General features: G+C 40.9%; 1 protein-coding gene across 1 annotated transcript in view; it reads right to left on the bottom strand.

Annotated features, from left to right (window-relative positions):
• Positions 1 to 16,733, bottom strand: part of COL14A1 (collagen type XIV alpha 1 chain) — a 122,425-nt gene extending 105,692 nt beyond the window's left edge. The window contains exons 1-5 of the mRNA XM_061995897.1: positions 16,659 to 16,733; positions 12,337 to 12,458; positions 6,556 to 6,672; positions 6,164 to 6,307; positions 3,064 to 3,150 (exon numbers count right to left, since the gene is read on the bottom strand). Of these exons, the coding sequence (XP_061851881.1) occupies positions 3,064 to 3,150; positions 6,164 to 6,307; positions 6,556 to 6,672; positions 12,337 to 12,424 (436 nt within the window). The 5' untranslated portion in view covers positions 12,425 to 12,458; positions 16,659 to 16,733. The remainder of the gene's footprint in view (positions 1 to 3,063; positions 3,151 to 6,163; positions 6,308 to 6,555; positions 6,673 to 12,336; positions 12,459 to 16,658) is intronic.
• Between the last annotated feature and the right edge of the window lie 2,063 nt (positions 16,734 to 18,796).

Raw genomic sequence — 18,796 nt, 5'->3', positions numbered from 1 at the left:
TCTAATTTAAGGACAGAAGAGAAAGGTAGATTTGGGAGTTTAAAAGACATCCACACCTCCCAGCACTACCTAAAGTCTCAGGCTAATAAACAGCAGACAGCAATGCAGAATCAGTCCTCCAAATCGTATATTAAAATAGGAATCATTAATACAGATATCCATCTTGTACTTCTTGATGAAGAGCTGGTTTCTATGAATAGAAGGGTTATGGCACAATCTTTGTCCCACTGAACCTGAAATTTATAAGGTTTATTATGTGACCTTGAAGAAAGTATATTAGTTAAGTATTCATAAAGAACAAACTTTTATGATGATGGTGATTTCTATGATGCCTTTTGTGCCTTTCAAGAGAATCAGCAAGATACATGAGCTATCAAAATGCACACACTGGACCTGGCATTATTGACAGAGCCCACATGCTGTTACATTCACACTGACAAGTGTATTGTTGTGCTTTGCCAGGTTTGTCTCAAAACATTGACTTCAGATTTTGACTGGCTAAATGACAAATCTGTCTTAATACTGAAACTGGAGAATTTTCCAGATAATTCTCCACACACAGGACAACGACTGATGACTTTTGCTTCTCTAAGACTTGCAAAGACGTTCTAATTCTAATAAACGTTCTTCTGTAACAAAGGGGGAAGATGTGTGTGGAATACACCTCCTTACCTCAAAACTTGACTGTAGTACTTGCAGAAATGCTGAAATAAGCATTTGCTATTCTTTCAGTCAAGACAACCACTGACAATGCCAGTCTGGATAATGGTCAGTTTCGGTTTGTTTGGCAGGCAAAGACTGCTCTTGTTCTCAGATGAGATATTATACTACATAATGATCTCTTTCGTACTTTTAGCTCCCAGGGTCTTACCCAGTTGATCAAGGATATAACACTGCCACAAAATCAATCAGGTTTGCTATTAAAACCATCAAATTTAGTCATATACTAAATAGTTACAAAATCAATTAACTGCTGGCATGAATTAATTTGGTCATACTCAAAAGATTTCCTGTCAAACATCTGCAGAGGATCAAGTCATTCTGTACAGATCAGCCATAAAATTTTGATCTTATTTCTTTAATCCACTTTTTTCACTGACTTCTCTTGATTTTTTTTTTCAGGCAATTGGAATTTGAGGTGGAATGGTCTCTAATATATTAAATCAGGATGGCTTTGATACGATCACTCTATGTGTGTCAGTTCTGAATTAATTTCCATCCCAGTTACAAATTTTTTGCTGATGCTGCTATTTCTGCAGAACATTTTTTGCTTGGACTCTCACCCTACTCCCACTGAAGTCATTCAGTTGGAATCTCCATCACTTTGAATAACCATTATACTGTGCAAAGGGAAGAAATATGCAATAGTTAAGACAGTAGGAAAAAAGTCTATTACTCTACATTAAAATATAGCTGGGTTGGGAATAGAGCTAAACAAAATCAAGAACTCATAAAAATTGGCATAATGTTTGGTCAGTTTTGCTGATTGAGAAGTCTGTTAGTTTTGCCTTTCTTTCAAATATATACCCCAGTTTCCTAGTAAAACCTGCTACAGCAAGTGTGAGGCAACAGTTTCTCCCAAGTTCTGGATGGAAGTGTGTTTTGCTCCGATACAAACTGCCCCAAAACAACTGAAGAAGTTTAAATTAATAAAAAGTTGTGCTGGGAGGAGGAAAGTGATTGAACTAAAGATTTCACAAGTAAACAAGAACTGTAAAAAGGGAGAGACTGCAGATCCAACATCCTCTTGCCAACTGTATTTTTGCCCTTACTCCATGAAAAAGCATAAATTCTCTCCCACAGTCTGGCAGACGTTTTCCTCTGTCTGCATTTAATCAACATTTTCCTATTACAGGCTCAGTTTTTCCTCCTTCAGCTTTTATCACTTGTCCTTCATTAAGAAAACAAATCACACTTTCCTTCTTTAGTTCTCTCATTTCTTCCAACTCTGTCTTCCTCTAGACATGAAAGATAGATCACCTATCCACTACCCCATCATGCACTAGAAGGTATAGCTTGTTTCTTTAAGTGTTGTAAATACTAGTCAACTTTTTCCCTGATGCACCCAATGTGTTGAATTCAAGGGTGTTTTGGCTTGAAAAATGCTGCATGGAAATGAACTTGTATAGTGTTAATAAATACAACATGACACAAGTACGTGTGGCAATAAGAAAAATCCAATGAAGTGAGAAAAACGTCCATAGGTTTCAAAGAGCTTTTGGTAAGGTCTTTGAGACTTGAATTAGTACGAGACAGAGCTAAAAGGAATGGGAGAAGTGGAGCCTTGAAACTTTCCCATTTATTCAGAGGGAGAGCAAATCAAGCTATTCTTGTCTGTGCTCATTCTGTACATCAAATAACAACTGAAGAGAGTAATTACTGTTGTGGTTACTTCATAAACAAAACACTATTTGAATTTTATAATAACAGGAAATAAAAGTTACATATTAAGCTTGAAATAGATTTTACTGTCCATACTAGACAAGTTTCTCAAGACAAGCAATTTCACATTTCACCAGATGATTGGCTCCTTGCAGTATGACAAAACAAACTCCTTTCCCCCTGCCTCAAAACACTTCAAATGTTTTTATATACATGATCTATATTAGGACAGAGTTAGCAAGTTATTATATGTCTAATTATACAATAATATCAAATTGACCTTAGGGGGAATTAATACTGCAAGTCTGTCTCACAGCCAAGATGATATGAAATAACAGATACACACACACACATGTGATTCTTTCACTGCTCACAGTGCACCCAGTGGGGCAACACAACCTTTTTAACGCAGGTTCAAAGATTGCTCTTATGCTATTCATGGTGGTATTTAACATTTACAGTAAAAAGTGGTAAAACAAACCACAGAACTAACAGCAATACCTCTATTGTACTAACTCTCCAATATTCTTGAAAACACTGATTTTTTTTCCTCTGTTTAACTTAATGCTGGGAACCAGATTTTAAGTAGCAACTTAAAGAAAATTTATACCATGGCCAAGTTAAATTAGAAAGCTGATTATCTTCAGAGTATTACAGAAGTCATTTGTGTTATGATCTGACCTTCTGGAGATGGTTTACTCGCATTTTTTTTTTCTGGATCCTTCACCTTGGACTTGCCCGTTTCTTTTCTTCTCTCTATATCTTTAACTGGAAAGGAAGAGGGGAAAAATAATCAAACTAGAAACAGTGTAGTTAGAAGCATGTAATTTTCTTATTCCAAATAAAGACAGTGCATATAATATCTTGCAATACACTCAGGTAACAAGTGATTGTCACTGGGTTCTCCCTCCATCCCTTTGGGTTTATTCCTTTTATGAATCTTTCCCCATTCTATCATCATTGAAGTTTTCAAAAGTGACTCTCCTTACACAAGAGAGTCCAGATACAGTGACATCAGTACCTAAGCCCACGCTGACAAGATCCAGCACTGGAAATATAATCTGGAATATTGGCAAAGGTAGCTGGGGAAAGTCCAGCATTGCAGAGCTCCACTCCAAGTCATTCAACACAAAAGCACAGAGGCCAGCTGTTACATTATGCTCTTCAAAGAAATCAGTCTAGATCCCATGTCCAAAACTTTATCCAAGGCTCCAAATACACCCATGAAAGCAAAAGTTGCTCCAAAGCTCAGACTCCAACAGTTTCCTGTCCCATCCCACAAGTGGGCAGGATACCTCCTTCATTATGTTTGAAATCTCTCACAACAGCCAAGCAAGAACCCAGTTTGATTAGCGATTCCTGCTATTACATTATTAGTCAATATCCGTTTACTCATAGTCTGAAAGATCCTGGCAAAAACACTGCTAAAGTATTAGAAAAAAAGTCCTTTCAAAATTTGCTTAGAACATTAACTGGTGTCAGCACCCTATCTCTCTACAATGGCCAGGAATAGCTTAAAAGAGTGAAAGAGATGGTGTTTTTCACAGAAAATACATTTCTATTCCACTTAAAATCTTTAGTTTAGGTAGAGCAGGATTATGACCAACATTCATCCAAGCAGGCACTAAGTCTTAGTCAAGATAGACTCCAGGCTACATCATTCAAAAAACATTGTGAGGAGGTTAATTGTCTCTTGAAATACACCATATAAAATAGATGATACAAGTATTCTGTATAACAGAAGTAGAACTGTAACGGATTTCACTAGTTTACACAATAGTGTATGCAATATCTGAAATTGCCAGGAGTGCTCTAAGTTCTAGTCCAAAACATAATCACAAGACCATCCTAAGGTCTTAGGAAGACAACAAGCCATTGTCAAAAATCTGAGTGTTACCTTCTCACTGCAATAACCCTCTGCAGAACCTACAGCCCTTGCACTCCAGGCACAGAGATAGGAAAACTGCTGAAAAATAAGTAACTGAAGTTTCAACTCTTCTCATTACTAACCCAGTCTGTGTAGCTGTATGTCATCTCTACCTGTAGTAAACGGTTGTGAAACTAATTCAGAAGTAAATTCAAGTCTACAAGCTTGCTGTCAGTTTTTACTAAGGCTGGTTTACAGATAAAGCCACGATGACACCAGGTCTTACTCAGAAGTTGTGGGTTTAATCCTGACCTAAACAAGTCTTCAACTTGAAGCGATGAGAATAGGAGTCAAAAAGGATGCCATTGCTGAGCTTTCTAAGAGCATTCATTTGAGAAATGGCTAAGAGTAAGCTAAGGAGCTGTTTGATGGTCTCCTGTAATGCTAGCGCTGTTGAGCGGCAAGTGTTCAGAAAAACAGTGCCAAAGTCTGAAAATGCTCAAACCATACAAGTTAGTCACATCCAAACAGATATTTCTGGATTTGGGAAAACTACTGCTGTCAAAATTCTAGTCTGTTCTTTCTATGTGGTTAGAAGACATCAGTTTTACTCACATATTTACAGACGAAAAACAAATGTAGGGAATATTCTTAGACACATATTAAAAATAATAAACTCTCCCCTGCTCTTTGAGAATCTCCTCTGGTTTAGTGCATTGGAAATAAGTTGTAAGTTATTGTAAGTAAAGTTTTGTGTTTGGCCTTTTTTCACCTCAAAAATTAGTGACCACTTGGTCAGAGAAGGGAAAAAAAATATAGGATACAGGACAGCACAAAAGAAATGCTGGTATACACGCTGCATCTGGTTTTATTCATGCAAGACATCATATTGTAAAATGAAACTCCAGCCTCATTAAGTACACGTTTTCATCTGCAGTAAAGAGAGTACACCAAATAGAACATAACCCCCACATTCTTAAGTCAGGCTGCCAGCTCTACTTATCCTGACAAATAGTTTAAAAAAAAGCAGCTGCATCTAATATACTGGAAGATGACACAGCTTTCTGTGGGCTGCTCTTCAATGCTAAAGTAATCTGTGGTTTTGTGGGTTTCCTAACTGGGACAGAACTCCAAGTAGTAAATACACAACTGCAGTGATGAAAAGCTAGAAAGATATTAATATACACCACATCAAGCAGCCACCATCTTCGATTTTGTGCTGGTTCTAAGAGAAAGGCAGTTTATCAGTGACAGTAAAAAATATTCAGTGTCAAGGAAATTCAGTAAGCTTTCAACTGTACTTCCAGACTGTCACATTTTTGTCTTTATCAACTAAATCTCCACTGATCATTTCTAACTGAACTGTTTAAGATGCAGATCAAGGCAAATCAGCGAAGACATATATATCACTATGACACAGACATTAAGACTATGGTTAGGTCAGATAAAGTCATAACCATAATTTATAAACACATTTGACAGCTGAAGACAGGAAGAATTTAGCCTTTCATAGTATCGTTGAACTCGCAACTAGTTGCCAATTGGCACAGCAATAAGAATGTTTTAATAACAAGCTGGACAAAGGGAAGGAAATCTTTTAAATATCAGAATATAGCACTTCCCTTCTTGTTTCTGCTCAGTGAAGATTCTTTTCCATGAGATATTGGCTAATTTCATAACAGAATGGGTAAGAAAGGTACTTCAAACCAATGGAAACAGAGTGTAAGAATGACTGGATCAGTTCATGCCTCCAGTTGTATATGCATCAGTTCAAATCAGTGTCTCTGACTAGGTTTCCACCACAGAAGAAATTGTTTATCCATTGGCCCCCTTTGCATTAGACTTTATTTTAATATCATAACATATTTAAAATGTCTGATAAATTCTCCACAAAGGGCATAAAAAGACACATACTTCTGAACTGGCCTTGTGCTGGCTTACTCTCCGTGTCTTCACTGAATGCAATGATCTGAAGGGCATAGTTTTGATCTGGAATAAGGCCTTGAATAATTGCTTTGGTTGCAGTGTTTTGAAGAATTAATTGATTTGTTTTTCCACCTGTAAGAGAAAAGGCAAAGAAAAAAAAAACAATCACCACAAAAATTCATAATTCATTTTCTTTTCTTATAGTACAGTAAATGCAATTACTTAAAACTACCTCAAGCTTTACAATGACCCAAGGGTTCCCACTTTTTGGAGTATCCATACAGCCAGGCCATAGGGCTCCCCAGAAAAGCACAAAGCTTTTCAGCCTTATGATAACAGTCCTTTAATCTTAAAAGATAACATAGAGACTTTTGTTTTACCTGAACTTGGAGTGACAAGAAGCTTATATCCAGTGAATTGCCCTTTGGGGGCTTTCCAAGATATCTGTACACTGTCAGGACTGACTACATTATATCTTAATCTTGTTGGTGGGGACACTGCAAGTGGCAAAGAAAACAACAACTTAGATTCAAATAAAAAGCAACCATCAATTTTAAGCAAATATAAAAATAAACAAAGATAGGAAGACAACACAAACTTTTAATGGTAAAGGATGCAAGTTATTCAAAACATCACATACATCAGTTTATTAGTTTGTAAAACAACATCCCCAAGTGCACTACTTCCCTCAGACATACCTTTTATTTATCTCTTTGTCAAAACAAACTAACATCCTAACAGCAGAAGACAGAAAGACAGTGTTAGATGTTAAGAGACTAGTTTAGCAGGCAAAGCTGGTGATAAAAATGCTCCTTGTTAATACATGTGAATTAAAATTGTTCTCCTTGCTTACACTGACAATATTCATTGACTAGTCTCCTTTACCTCACAATTACTGTGGCAATTTCCCCACATTTAAGCTCATTCAGGGCCAAATTTTCAAAGTCTCGTGAAGTCACAGAAACCAAGAGGAAAGATAGGCATGCACAAGGAAGAGGGAACATTAGCTGCTCAATTTGCTGCTTAGGCCAGGTTTGCAAAGAAACACATTTGCCCAGATGCAAGCACTGCTTTGGTCTCATCAAGACTAGCAGGCATGCACAGGCTAGTTGAGACTTAAACAGGGGCAAGGCAAGCACATCTGGCTTCTATTTGTATTGTGCCATCACCTAGGTTTCAAATAGAATCAGCAGGTGAAATAAAAGCATGAAATGATTCAGAAAGAGGGAATATTTCAGTGCAGCAACACACAGAGGAACAAACAGAAAATCCACTCTGCTGATATTGCAATAACACCATAGTGTTGTGGCTCTCTACTTTAACTCATCTTTCACAGCTTTGCATTTCTCTGCTCAGGCAAGCTCTGCTGATGGTGGACAACACTCTACATCACATTTCTGCTCTGCTCCAGGGAGCCATATCCCTCCTTCACAGTAAACAGACACAGCTACTAGGTCTGTAGCCTGTGGGATCTAAGGCTGTCAATCAGGGATAATCTTTGTATATTTGGATAGTGTTTTGCCTACAGAGAGCTAGTTGATATGGAGGGAAAGATAGACAGGGAAACTATTCAAAGGCTGAGCAGCAGAAAAGGCAAAAAAAGCTTAGCAAACTCTGCCACCAAGATTACCAACCCTCTTCCCATGATCTCCACAGGCCACTTGAACTTTATTCATTTTCCAAACCCTTGCTGCCTCTGTCACTACAATTCTTAAAGTTTCAGTTGGTAAATCTACAAAATAAGGGGAATTATCTGAAGGGGGAAAGTGGCAACTGCTTTTCCCCAGGGCCCAACATAGCTCTTGATTAAGTATGCTCATGCCCACAGTTAGTTGGTCCACTAGATAAAATAAACCAACAGTTCTCCTAGTATTTCTGAGATTCAAGTATATTACAACATATGGAGCATCTGAGTCAACAGACAGAATGTGCTGGCCAACAGTTTCTGGCCTCTCTATTTGACCTGATACAGTCAATGCAGCTTTAGCACTAGCAGCAGCCAAAGACCCATCCTGAATTGATTACTTTTTCCTACATCCTTGTTTTTCCAACAACTTGGGGGAAGAAAAAGGCAAGAGGCAGGCTGTAAGGGGTTTCTTTTTTAGACTTGGGATACCGTTTTTTCATGTAATCTACCATTAAAAATATTACTGATCTTAGAAGTAAAAAGCTGGAGGTTTAATACAAGAGATGTACTCCCTTGCAACCAGCCTCTCAATCCATAAGGGAGAGTTCTGCCGGAGCAAAGGAAGGCCCTGCAGTTCTCTACCTTGAGTGATCTAACAAAAAAGAGCATGTAAGCACCAAGAACAGATGAATAACACCTCCATACTCTCAAAGACTTCAGAAAACAAGCTTAAGAAGAGAGAAAAGGGGATGGAAACAGCAAGTAGCACATCAATTCCACACACTCTAAACTGCTCTGATTTGCAGTCCTGGGCTTACACCCAAACACTGCATTTCCTCAGTTGCTGAGCACAACCTTGACAGACCCCCAGCTTCAGACCCTGAAGTTTAAGAGACAGAGAGGTTGCAAGTAAGAGAGTGTGCAGTAATCACTGCAAATATAAAATCAGTCCTTTGAAAATCTGGCCCTCATATTGCAAAATGTTTTGCTGGGCAGGTTTCTGCAAGAACATTCAGCATGCTATAATTATAATAAAATGACAAAGACTATGGCAAAAAGTCTTGAAAGCCAAGCAGACTGTAGTCATGGATTAGCACTTAACTCATTTTCAAGATTCATTCGATCTTTGAGCTATATATACAGTGCAATGAATTCAGGATCAATGAACCAAGAGGGACAAATTGTACTTAAAAGGAATTGTGGGTTTTGCAGACTTCTATAGTTTGTTTTGTGTAAGGAATAGTGAATAAACTTTTCAATAATAATGGTATGCAAGTATAAAAATGCTCTGTATTTTACCAGGTTTAAGTGGTAAATTTGCATGGGGATTAAGAGGCAGAGCAGAGAGCAAAGTAACAACAAAGAGTGACCAAAAAAAATAAATCATGCCCTAGAATTTCAGAGCTAGTTTTCTCTGCCATCTTTCCCCCATCATTCCATTTCATCTTACTTTCAACCTAAGTTTCTGAAAACATCTTCTAACAAAGAAGCATAATTCGGACCTAATTGCTATTAGCCATCACCAAACAAGATAGATAAATTTTGAAAGCCCCTAAAAAAAAAAACAATCACAGATCTTACAAGCAAAGAAGGACACAATCACCAAAAGTTTTTTCTGTTTACTACAGAGTTACAACGTGAAGAGAAGTTGTGCCAGAATAGTCTTTACATAACTAGTCAATTTTCACTGGGTAGTTCTTGGATAAAAGGTGGCAGTGCAAAGGAATAGATATTCCCACGCAGCAATTAACCATAAGGAAGACAAGAATTATTCACCAGACAGATACTCAACTGTGTTTTAGTTGTGCAAAGACTAACCTTCTGGCACAGAGAAGTACATATAGCTAAGGAAGTTAAAAATCTAACACTTGAACAGACAACAAAATATTGATGGGAATTACTATACATTCACCAACCTGAAGAGGGTATCTTTATTTCTTTGGACCTTTATTGTCTGTGGAACAAAATCTCACTTCTTGCAGAAAGGGAAAAAGATTAATCCAAGCTGAGTCAGTTAACTGATAAAAATCAGTAGCTAGAGCTTGTTAAGTGGTTTTACAGGAATGCAAAAGTGAATGGCCATCAGCAACATTAGAGCAGTCACCCAAAAGAAAACTACAGGCAAGTTCAAGGTTTGGTTTATTCCACCGGATAAATTAGCACTCCAAATACAAGTGTCTTGTGGACAACTAGGGAAAGAGTGTTTTAAACTATTTGGTCTCTTAATGGAAAGGAAAAATATACCATAAATTGCACATGTGCAGCTCTCTCAAGAATTCAATATACTAAGATCAAATACTAACAAGCCTTGTAGCTTCCAGTTTACTTTTGTCATAGGAATTGAACAAGTTCATATGCACTGCAATTACTTAGCAATTACATTGGTACCACGTGGAAATCATAGCTACACAAAGAAGAGTTTCCATCTCTAAATGCAGAAGGAAAATTCTTAAAGCAAGTAACTTCATGAATAAATGGAAAATTCTAAAGTATTTTTCTTGCCCGGCACTATTTGTGTACTATTTAGAACATATGCAGACAAAAGCAGATTTTTGTTGTTGTTGTTAAGTGATGTTATGCTGAACGAGGACGAAACAGCAGTGATGGAAAGATAATTGTTGCTCGGTAAAAACTGAATGGCACTGTGTGGTTTATAAGGCATTCAGGTAATAAATGAGATAAAACCATGGAGTTCAACACATGTTAACTCCTCATTCAAAGGAATAAATTGTAGTTTCAGGCATGTTGACTTCAGTCTCCCAAACACATCCTCCTTTCCAAGAAGTGACATTACACAACTTCATCTAAGCATCTTTGCCAAGGGATGGAAATACAAGCTGGAACTAATACCAGCTCTTCCTACACCTTGGCAGAATGTACAATTTCATAAAACAGACAAACATACTGTTAGTGCTGTAATAAACTGTAAACAGTCAGCTGCATGAAGAACTTACTGCAAGGGGTGGCAACCTCCAGAAAAGAAAGGATTTGAGAAACATCATATTACTTCCAATATAGCAAGAGATATTTTTATTCTGTGAACATGGAATAGAGACTTCATATCATCTCATTCAATAACTTAACAGTCATTTTGGGCCAAAGCAATAGTCCACTTAGCTTAGTATCACACTGCTGACAGCATTCAGCAGCTGATGCTTGCTGAAAGAGGGTAAGAACAAGGGAAGTATTGTTCTCTATTCATCAAGTACACCAACTCTAGCTTCTGCTGATGTGGTGATTGTGAAAAAAAACCAAAAACCTCTCTCTGACCTTCACTTCATTGCATGAATAGTTTGAGAGTTTTCTTCCTTACATATAACAAATTAAATCAAATGAGTTTTGTTTTTCTTTGTAAGAGTTGGGAGTGTGGCTCTCCAAGCTCAAGGAATCTTGCAAAACTTCCTGGAGATGGATCTCGGCCCCAAATCCTGTTCTGCAAATCTTAACCATATGTATTAGAAATGAAATGCATAGAGAGAGGAATAACCATATGCTTTGCTTTATTGGCTCATTAAGTCACAAACATTCTGGACCTAGTTTTTGAGCAGAACTGATGTGTTGAACACTTGGAACATATCTTTCATTCACCTCACATCGCCCACATGAAATATTACTGCTCATATGTGTCCCTAAGTTCTGGGAGAGGCTTGTAAAACACTCATAGAATCCCAACCATCCAAGTTAGTGTGCTTTTCCATCACTCCAGTGCCACGCAGACTGGACTGTACTGCTACTCACTTTTACCAGGACTTGGAAAGCCTCAGGTTGCCACTACTCTCTGAATATGCTCATGAATAATGCATTATCCAAAACACTTTAGAAGAGATCCAGGAGCAAATTCTGCTCCCTGCTGTGCCTATGCAGTCTCATATAAAAGGGATTACATTAAAAAAAAAAAAAGTTGTGAGAAACATCTGTCTTTAGAAATCATAAAAACTCATTGGCATTTTTCCTCCCTTCTTCCCCAAGCAATAGCATAAGTGTTCTCTAGAAGTCAAACCACTGTCAGTATGATCCAACACACATTTAAGCCTAACAATCTAAATGGTACCTTTTAACATCCACAAAGGAGATTTCTTTTAAAAAGCTGCAGTACTAATCTGTAATGTTTAACAGTCCTGTGCAATGCTGTAGGATGTGTTTCAATAGCTACTGTTGCAACAGTAAATAAATTAATATATATATTCCATATAAGATCAGTGTCACAGCTGGTCCTTCAAACATACTTGATTAAGTAAAAGACAGTCACAGCAATTTCTGATCAGAACTTTCATGTAAGTAAGAGTGAAAAAAAGGATGTTCCTTATAACTCATTTTGATACATTGGAATTTGAAAAAAGACTTTATGCTATTTGAGATACTAGGTTCCAAGAGAACACATAATGCTGCTCCCTGCCTGGGATCAGCAGCAAAACCCCCGCTTCACTTCAGGATCCACATCTCCTAAGAAGGAAATAAATGCCTGCATTTGGAATAAGAAAGTCTATTTCTGCACATCAGAGTGAAAAAATGTATCTTTTTATTTATGACTTACCTTGGCCCTGAGCATCACTGATGAAGAAAGCTGTGACAGCTAAAAAAGTCACGAAGGAACAGCTCTGCATCTCATAGCGACAAAGCATCTTTTTCCTCTCAATACATACAGTATCAGCAGGTCTGAAAACACATAGAACAAAAAGACTTATTAGACCTGCAGAGATAAGGCATTAACTTCAATGAGAAGTGTGAGCAAAATCAGGATTCCATTAAAAAAAAACAAAAAGGAGTATGCCATAGACATCAAAGACTGTATCCCGACAGCAGTTTTATAGCTAAAGCATATATTACCTGAAAGGGACAAAGAACTCTATTTAGGACACTCAGCAGTTCTGAAAACTCAGCCCATGAAAAGAGAAAACTGATAGTCTTTTCTAAGCATATGTGAGTACCAGAAATAAGAGATTGCTATGCATAGCAAGGCAAAATGGGTATCTCCATACAATCCAGACTTGCAAGCACCGTATCAAGATGCCTGAGGCAGAGAACCCTGAAGCTCTTGGTAACAAAGCAGGACTAAAACTGTCTCCTTTATACCCAGAAAGCATCCAGAACAAGATATTAAATTTTGTATTCTGGGACTCTGCAATTAAACAGAATGAGGACTGCCCTGCAAGCCTACCATAAAATAGCAAAGGTGTCTACTCAATAACCCCAGTGAAATAATCATTGATCAGTTCAGCTCACCCATTCTGAACATAAATTGTCAAAAAAAGCAGAACTTCATTCTGCAGAAACCCAAGTCCTCTTCTCATTGTCCTCTACAACTCACTTTATTTTACCTTTTTCTATCTTGAATATCCAACTTACTTTATATGCTCTGTTGTACTACCTGCCACTCACAGTGACTAAAGTAAACACACACAGAATCATTAGGGTTGGAAATAACCTTTAACATCGAGTCCAACCACTAACCTACCACTTCCAGGCTCATCAATAAACTAAACCAAACAATATCCCTCAGCACACATCTATGTGTCTTTTGAATATCTCTAGAGATGGTGACTCCACCACCTCCTTGGGCAGCCTGTTCCAATGCTTAATAACCATCTCGGTGACGTTCTTCCTAATGTCCAATCTAAACCTCCCCTGGCACAACTGAAATCCATTTACTCGTCCTATCATTCATTACTGGAGAGAAGTCACTGCCCCCCCTCACTACAACTCCCCTTACAGGTAGTTTTAGAGAGTGATCGTGTCTCCTCTCAGCCTCCTCTTCTCTAGCAGATACAGCCTAGAAGGCATGCAGGGTATCAGCTGAGGAAGTACTAATTCTATTTGTGTATAATGCCATGGTCAAAAATATTTACTCTAACACAATCAGTTACGAACATCAATACTAGGAGCACCAACTCTAGCCAGTTGGGTTAGAGGAAGCAGTATTGGTTCCAAAGAACAACTTCCAGAAGGCGTAATTCCTCTGTCCACAAAAGCTGGATTAAGAACAATTCATTATCTGAACTTGGCCTTCAGTACTTTCCAGTACAGGTTATTGAACATATATATAGAAGCACTTCTCCAGATACATCAGCACAGAATCATGGAAGGGACCATGGATGGTTGGAAGGAACCTCTAGACATCATCTAGTCCAACCCCCTGCTAAAGCAGGTTGACCCCAATCAGATCACACAGCAACACATCCAGGCAGGTTTTGAAAACCTTCAGAGAAGGAGACTCCACACCCTTCCTGTGCAACCTGTGCCAGTGCTCCCTTACAGTAAAGAAGTTTTTCTTCATCTTTAAGTGGAAGTTTTTGCATTCCATTTTACATCCTGTTCATAACATGGTGCTCACAAATGTTACTGATCACTCAACTTCCCTGCACTAGTTTTAGTAAATTTTCTGGGACAGGAAGAATAATTTTTGCTATCCTCCTCTGTTAGTTTAATTCTCACATAAAATACTAAGATTCTTAGTTTAATTTAAGTAGTTTTCTTGCTATCAGAGTCTGCATTAGAAGGTTTACTTCATTATATTTTGGTTTATGTATTTCTGTGTTGGGGGTCCCTCCCATTTATCTGCTGTGTCACTTCCTCTGATATTCCTAACATATCACCTTTGAATTTGCTTTCCATGTTTTCATTGTCTTCTGAACCACTTGCTTTGTGACTTCCTCACAATCACTACCTGATAAAATACAGACTGAAAGATCTCAACCATACTAAACAGATAAGGAAATAAGATCTACATCTCCTCCCCAAGCATTTACAATTTGCCATAGTTATTCTCAGGACTTGGTAGGTCTACTGTTGCAAATCCCAGTCATGAATGCTTGATACAGAAATTTACAGAGGGCTTAATCATTGTCAATTCTATCCCTGCAGGAGATTACTTAAATTTTAACCAAATTATCAACAGATTTCACACTACTTAAATATATATATTTTGAATCCATCTCTTACAATATAAACCTTTCAAGACAGAGGCAAATAGCTAGATCTAATAACAAAGATGAGAACCAGAAACATGTATTGTTACAGCCAGTTCTTAGGACACGTCCTCTAGTTGGAGTCCAGAAACCCAAGCAAAGAGTCCAAGCTTCCTACTACATGAAGACAAAGAAACAGACACTCAAGGAGAGCCAGTACAGTCAGCAGATAGTTGCCTAGTGACAGGCAATAAGACAAACTAAGAGAATTAATCTTAAAGTAGTCTGAAATCCACCCCTTGTGTATCTCACATTAGGTATCAATACTTCTCCCCTTACTCAGGAGTATAGCATGAAGCAAGTATATGTAGACTCTTCCAATGGAAGCACACAATTCATTCTTCAATGCAATCACTACTATCTGCAGACTTCCTTCCACATAATAACCTAAACATCAAAACACTCCAGAGTGATGGCTCAGTTCCCCATCTGCTAGATTTGATACGAATCCAAATAAGAGCTATAGATACTCACTGGAAGGTAATCCTGCATTGAAACACTCTCTACTGTTGCTTTTAGAGAAAAGCCATTACAAAGACAAGATTTATGTACAACTGGTGCTGGATAAACTAAGCACAAGTTTCCCTCTGCAATGATCAAGGTTCACTTCACTAGGAAAGGCAACCACCAGTCTGCAGCCACCTTGGGGCTAACATCATCTGAGAATAAAAAGAAACATCGATTTCCTCCTGCTTTTTATGTACTTCACTTTTATTAACAATTTGGGAAAACAGCTGTCAGAACAGCCCTGGCAGCTGAGATCAAACTCTCCCAACCTGACCATGAGGTGAGCCCTGCTCCCCCTATGCTCACAGTCGCCCGGTAACTGGCAAGAGGGCACATTCTGCTGAGGGAACGACCTGCCTGGGAGCCTTCCCAGCCCGAGAGAAATGCGACATATATCCATCCCCGTGCTCGATACCGCCCTGGTGCTGAAGCACACCCGGGCGAGGCGACAGAGCCGCCTCGGCACAGCCCCGCTACCCATCCCCTCGGCCGGCAGGTTAGCGCTGCTCTCCTGAACGTGAGCCTGAGCGTTATTTTTCCTATCTCGGTGGCTCGTTACAAAGCGGGGTGGCCCAGCGCCCTCCCGCTGCCTGGGAACAGGCAGAGGTTTCTCGGGTCGACGTCCTGCTGGCCGAAAGGAAGAGTGCAACCCGCCCCGCGGCCTCGAGGGAGCGGCCGGGCCCGCCGCCACGTCCGCCGCCCCCAGGCGGGAAGGCAGCGCAGGGGCCGGTGCCGCGAGCTGGTGGGCGCCTTTCGTTCGCTTCTCCACAGCCCCCTCAACGCGGCTCCAGCCCAGCCTGATGGGCATCGGCTCTTGACCCCCACCCCCGGCTCCTCCTCGGGGCGCTCCCTGCCACCAGCACCCACGGAGCTCCCGCCTGAACGCGAGTTTCGCCCAAGTTAAGCATGAGACGGCGGGGAGCTGCGGCGAGGGGCCAGCGCCGGGAAGCAGCGGAGACCCGCCGCGGCGGAGCCTGCCTCTTCTTCTGGGACAGCCACCCATTAAAACAACACCCTCCAGGCACCAGGCAGGAGGAGCCGGGGCGAAGCCATCTGCCTCGAAGCGCCGGGGAAAGAGGACGAGCCCGCGGGGGAGACGCAGGCAGCAGCCAGTCCCTCCCTGGTTAGGTGTGACTGGTTATTCGTAACCATGATTATTTTCGAAAGTAAGGCTTACACGGGAGTTTCTAAGGGGTTCCTCCTCCCTGCCCCAAGCTCGCCACCTTCCACTTCTCCATCGTTTCCTCCCTCTCCCGAGTCTCCCTCCGAAGCTCCGCGCCCGCGGGGACGGCCGGGCAGGTGCGAAGGAAGCGCTGCCGCTCCTGCCCTTGCCCGCCCGTCTCGCCCCAGCCCTCGAGGGCGACGAAGCGGAGCGCACACCGACCTGTGCGGGCACCGGCTGGGGAGGAGCTGGTGGGGTACAGCCACTCGTGCTCACGCGAGGCTGCGGGTGCTGAGGCGGCGGCGGGAGAGCCGCTTCCCTCCCCTCTGGCCGCTCGTCCCTTCGCTGTGCCGCATCTGATAAGGCGAAAGGGGAGCGAGAGGAGGCGGGCAATTATAGAGCAGAAGGTGGAAAGAAGGGGGGGAAGGAAAAAAAAAGAGGCATGAGCGACGGCTGAGAGCCGGCCCCCGGGCCAGGGCCCGAGCGCGGGGGCGGGGGCGCGGCCAGGTGTGCGGGGGCCGGGCCGGGGCTGCGGGAGCCGCGGGAGCGGGGCGTGCGCAGGTGCTCTGGTGCTTCTCAGGGTTCTCCTCCTGATTTTGCTGCCTTTTAGCTCCTTTTCCGCTCCCCCAAGTTCTTCATTCTCTTCGTTTAAAATGATTTACAAGGTGAGTACCCCGCAGTACAGCTTGGAATGCGAGTATCCCCCCGTGCCGGGTACTGCGATGTGTGGATTAATGATTCATCGGGCAAGTATTTCTACTATAGAGTTGCAGCACTTGTCTGGCTTAGTTGAAACCTTCATTAAAAGCGTCATGGTACTTATGCACGTTTTTGCTGTACACAGACACTGCAATGGGGACATGGACTTGCAGAATCTATATTCATATAGGTTGCTGAATTATGAGTTACCCTGTGACATACTCTACTGAATTTACAATTAACGCTACTACTACCCAAGTTTCAAAGTCCCAAGGTGAATAATAATATTCATTGCAACGTAACTGGTCTCCTGTATAAAATTACAAATCGAATCACCAAAGGACTGGAGTTAAGACACAACAGGCACAGGTGAAACAGAGATGTGCATCCCTTTCTTAGTAGGGAGGATCTCTTTCTAGGGAAAGGGATAGCAGTAAGTTTCGAGGAGCTGACTGTGGCTAACTGACTAACTCTGTAAAGAAGGACCTCCTGATGAATAGGATTCCCAGTCCCACGGGCTCTTGCCCAAATTCACAGTACACAGGTATCTTTCCACTAAAACTGATGAAGTGTTTGAGCTTTACCGCAGCTCTTTAAATTCAGTTATTTTCTATAGAAAAGGTTAAAAAGCCTTCCCAGATTTAAAAAGTGCCTCCCAGATCTAGGACTCTGGGAGATCCTGTCACCTACAGTTATTCTACTGCAGTGCCAGCTCTGTGCAATGGCCAACAACGCTTGGACGAGTGAAGAAGAGACTAGCTTCTAGTTCCTCTGAAGCATATTGATGCTAAATATGCTATATCCTTTTCATTATTTATGTATTTAGCTAAACAACAATATCCAAAAGACAGGGAAGCAGATAGATAGATCTATTTGCGTTGAATAGAAAGTAAATGTAGAGAGATAAATCAGCCGAACCCATAGGTGGCTGCTTGCTGGGCTCATGTATTTCACGGCATGACAAGGAACAGACTGCCAAGGGGGGAGTCTGGCTCCCTGTCTCCCTCTTTCTTTCGTTCCGCCCCCCACCCCGGCCCCCGGCTTTGTTACGCAGCATGCAAAGTCCATGAGCACCATCCTGTGGCTGCATCTAGTTAGAGCACAGGGACAAATTCCGAAACTCTCTGCAGCCTTCAAATGACTTTATTTAATTTTTTAGTCACTTGTTTGCATCTGAAATTAAACTAATATTTAAAATGTATACAAAGTGTGTGCTTTCAGGGTGCTGGTGTGTGTCCAGAGATGGGCAACGAAGCTGGTGAAGGGTCTAGAGAACAGATCTTCCGAGGAGCAGCTGAGGGAGTTGAGGATGTTTAGCCTGGAGGAGGCTGAGGAGACATGATCACTCTCTACAAATACCAGAAGGAGAGCTGTAGTGAAGTGGGGGGGGTCAGTCTCTTCTCTCCAGTAATGAATGATAGAACACATGGAAATGGGTTCAAGTCGCGTCAGGGGAGGTATTAGGAAGAACTAGGGGAAAGAACCTGTGTAGACATTAGGAAGAACTTTTTCATTGAGAGGGTTAGTAAGCATTGGAACGGGCTACCCAGGGATGTGGTGGAGTCACCATCCCTGGAAATATTCAAAAGACACATAGATCAAGTGCTGAGGGATGTGGTTTAGTTTAGTGACCTTAAAAGTCTTTTCCAACCACAACAATT

Source organism: Colius striatus, chromosome 4 (genome assembly GCF_028858725.1).
Source record: "Colius striatus isolate bColStr4 chromosome 4, bColStr4.1.hap1, whole genome shotgun sequence".
Classification (NCBI taxonomy): domain Eukaryota; kingdom Metazoa; phylum Chordata; class Aves; order Coliiformes; family Coliidae; genus Colius; species Colius striatus.
This window is presented reverse-complemented; position numbering and strand designations above follow the sequence as displayed.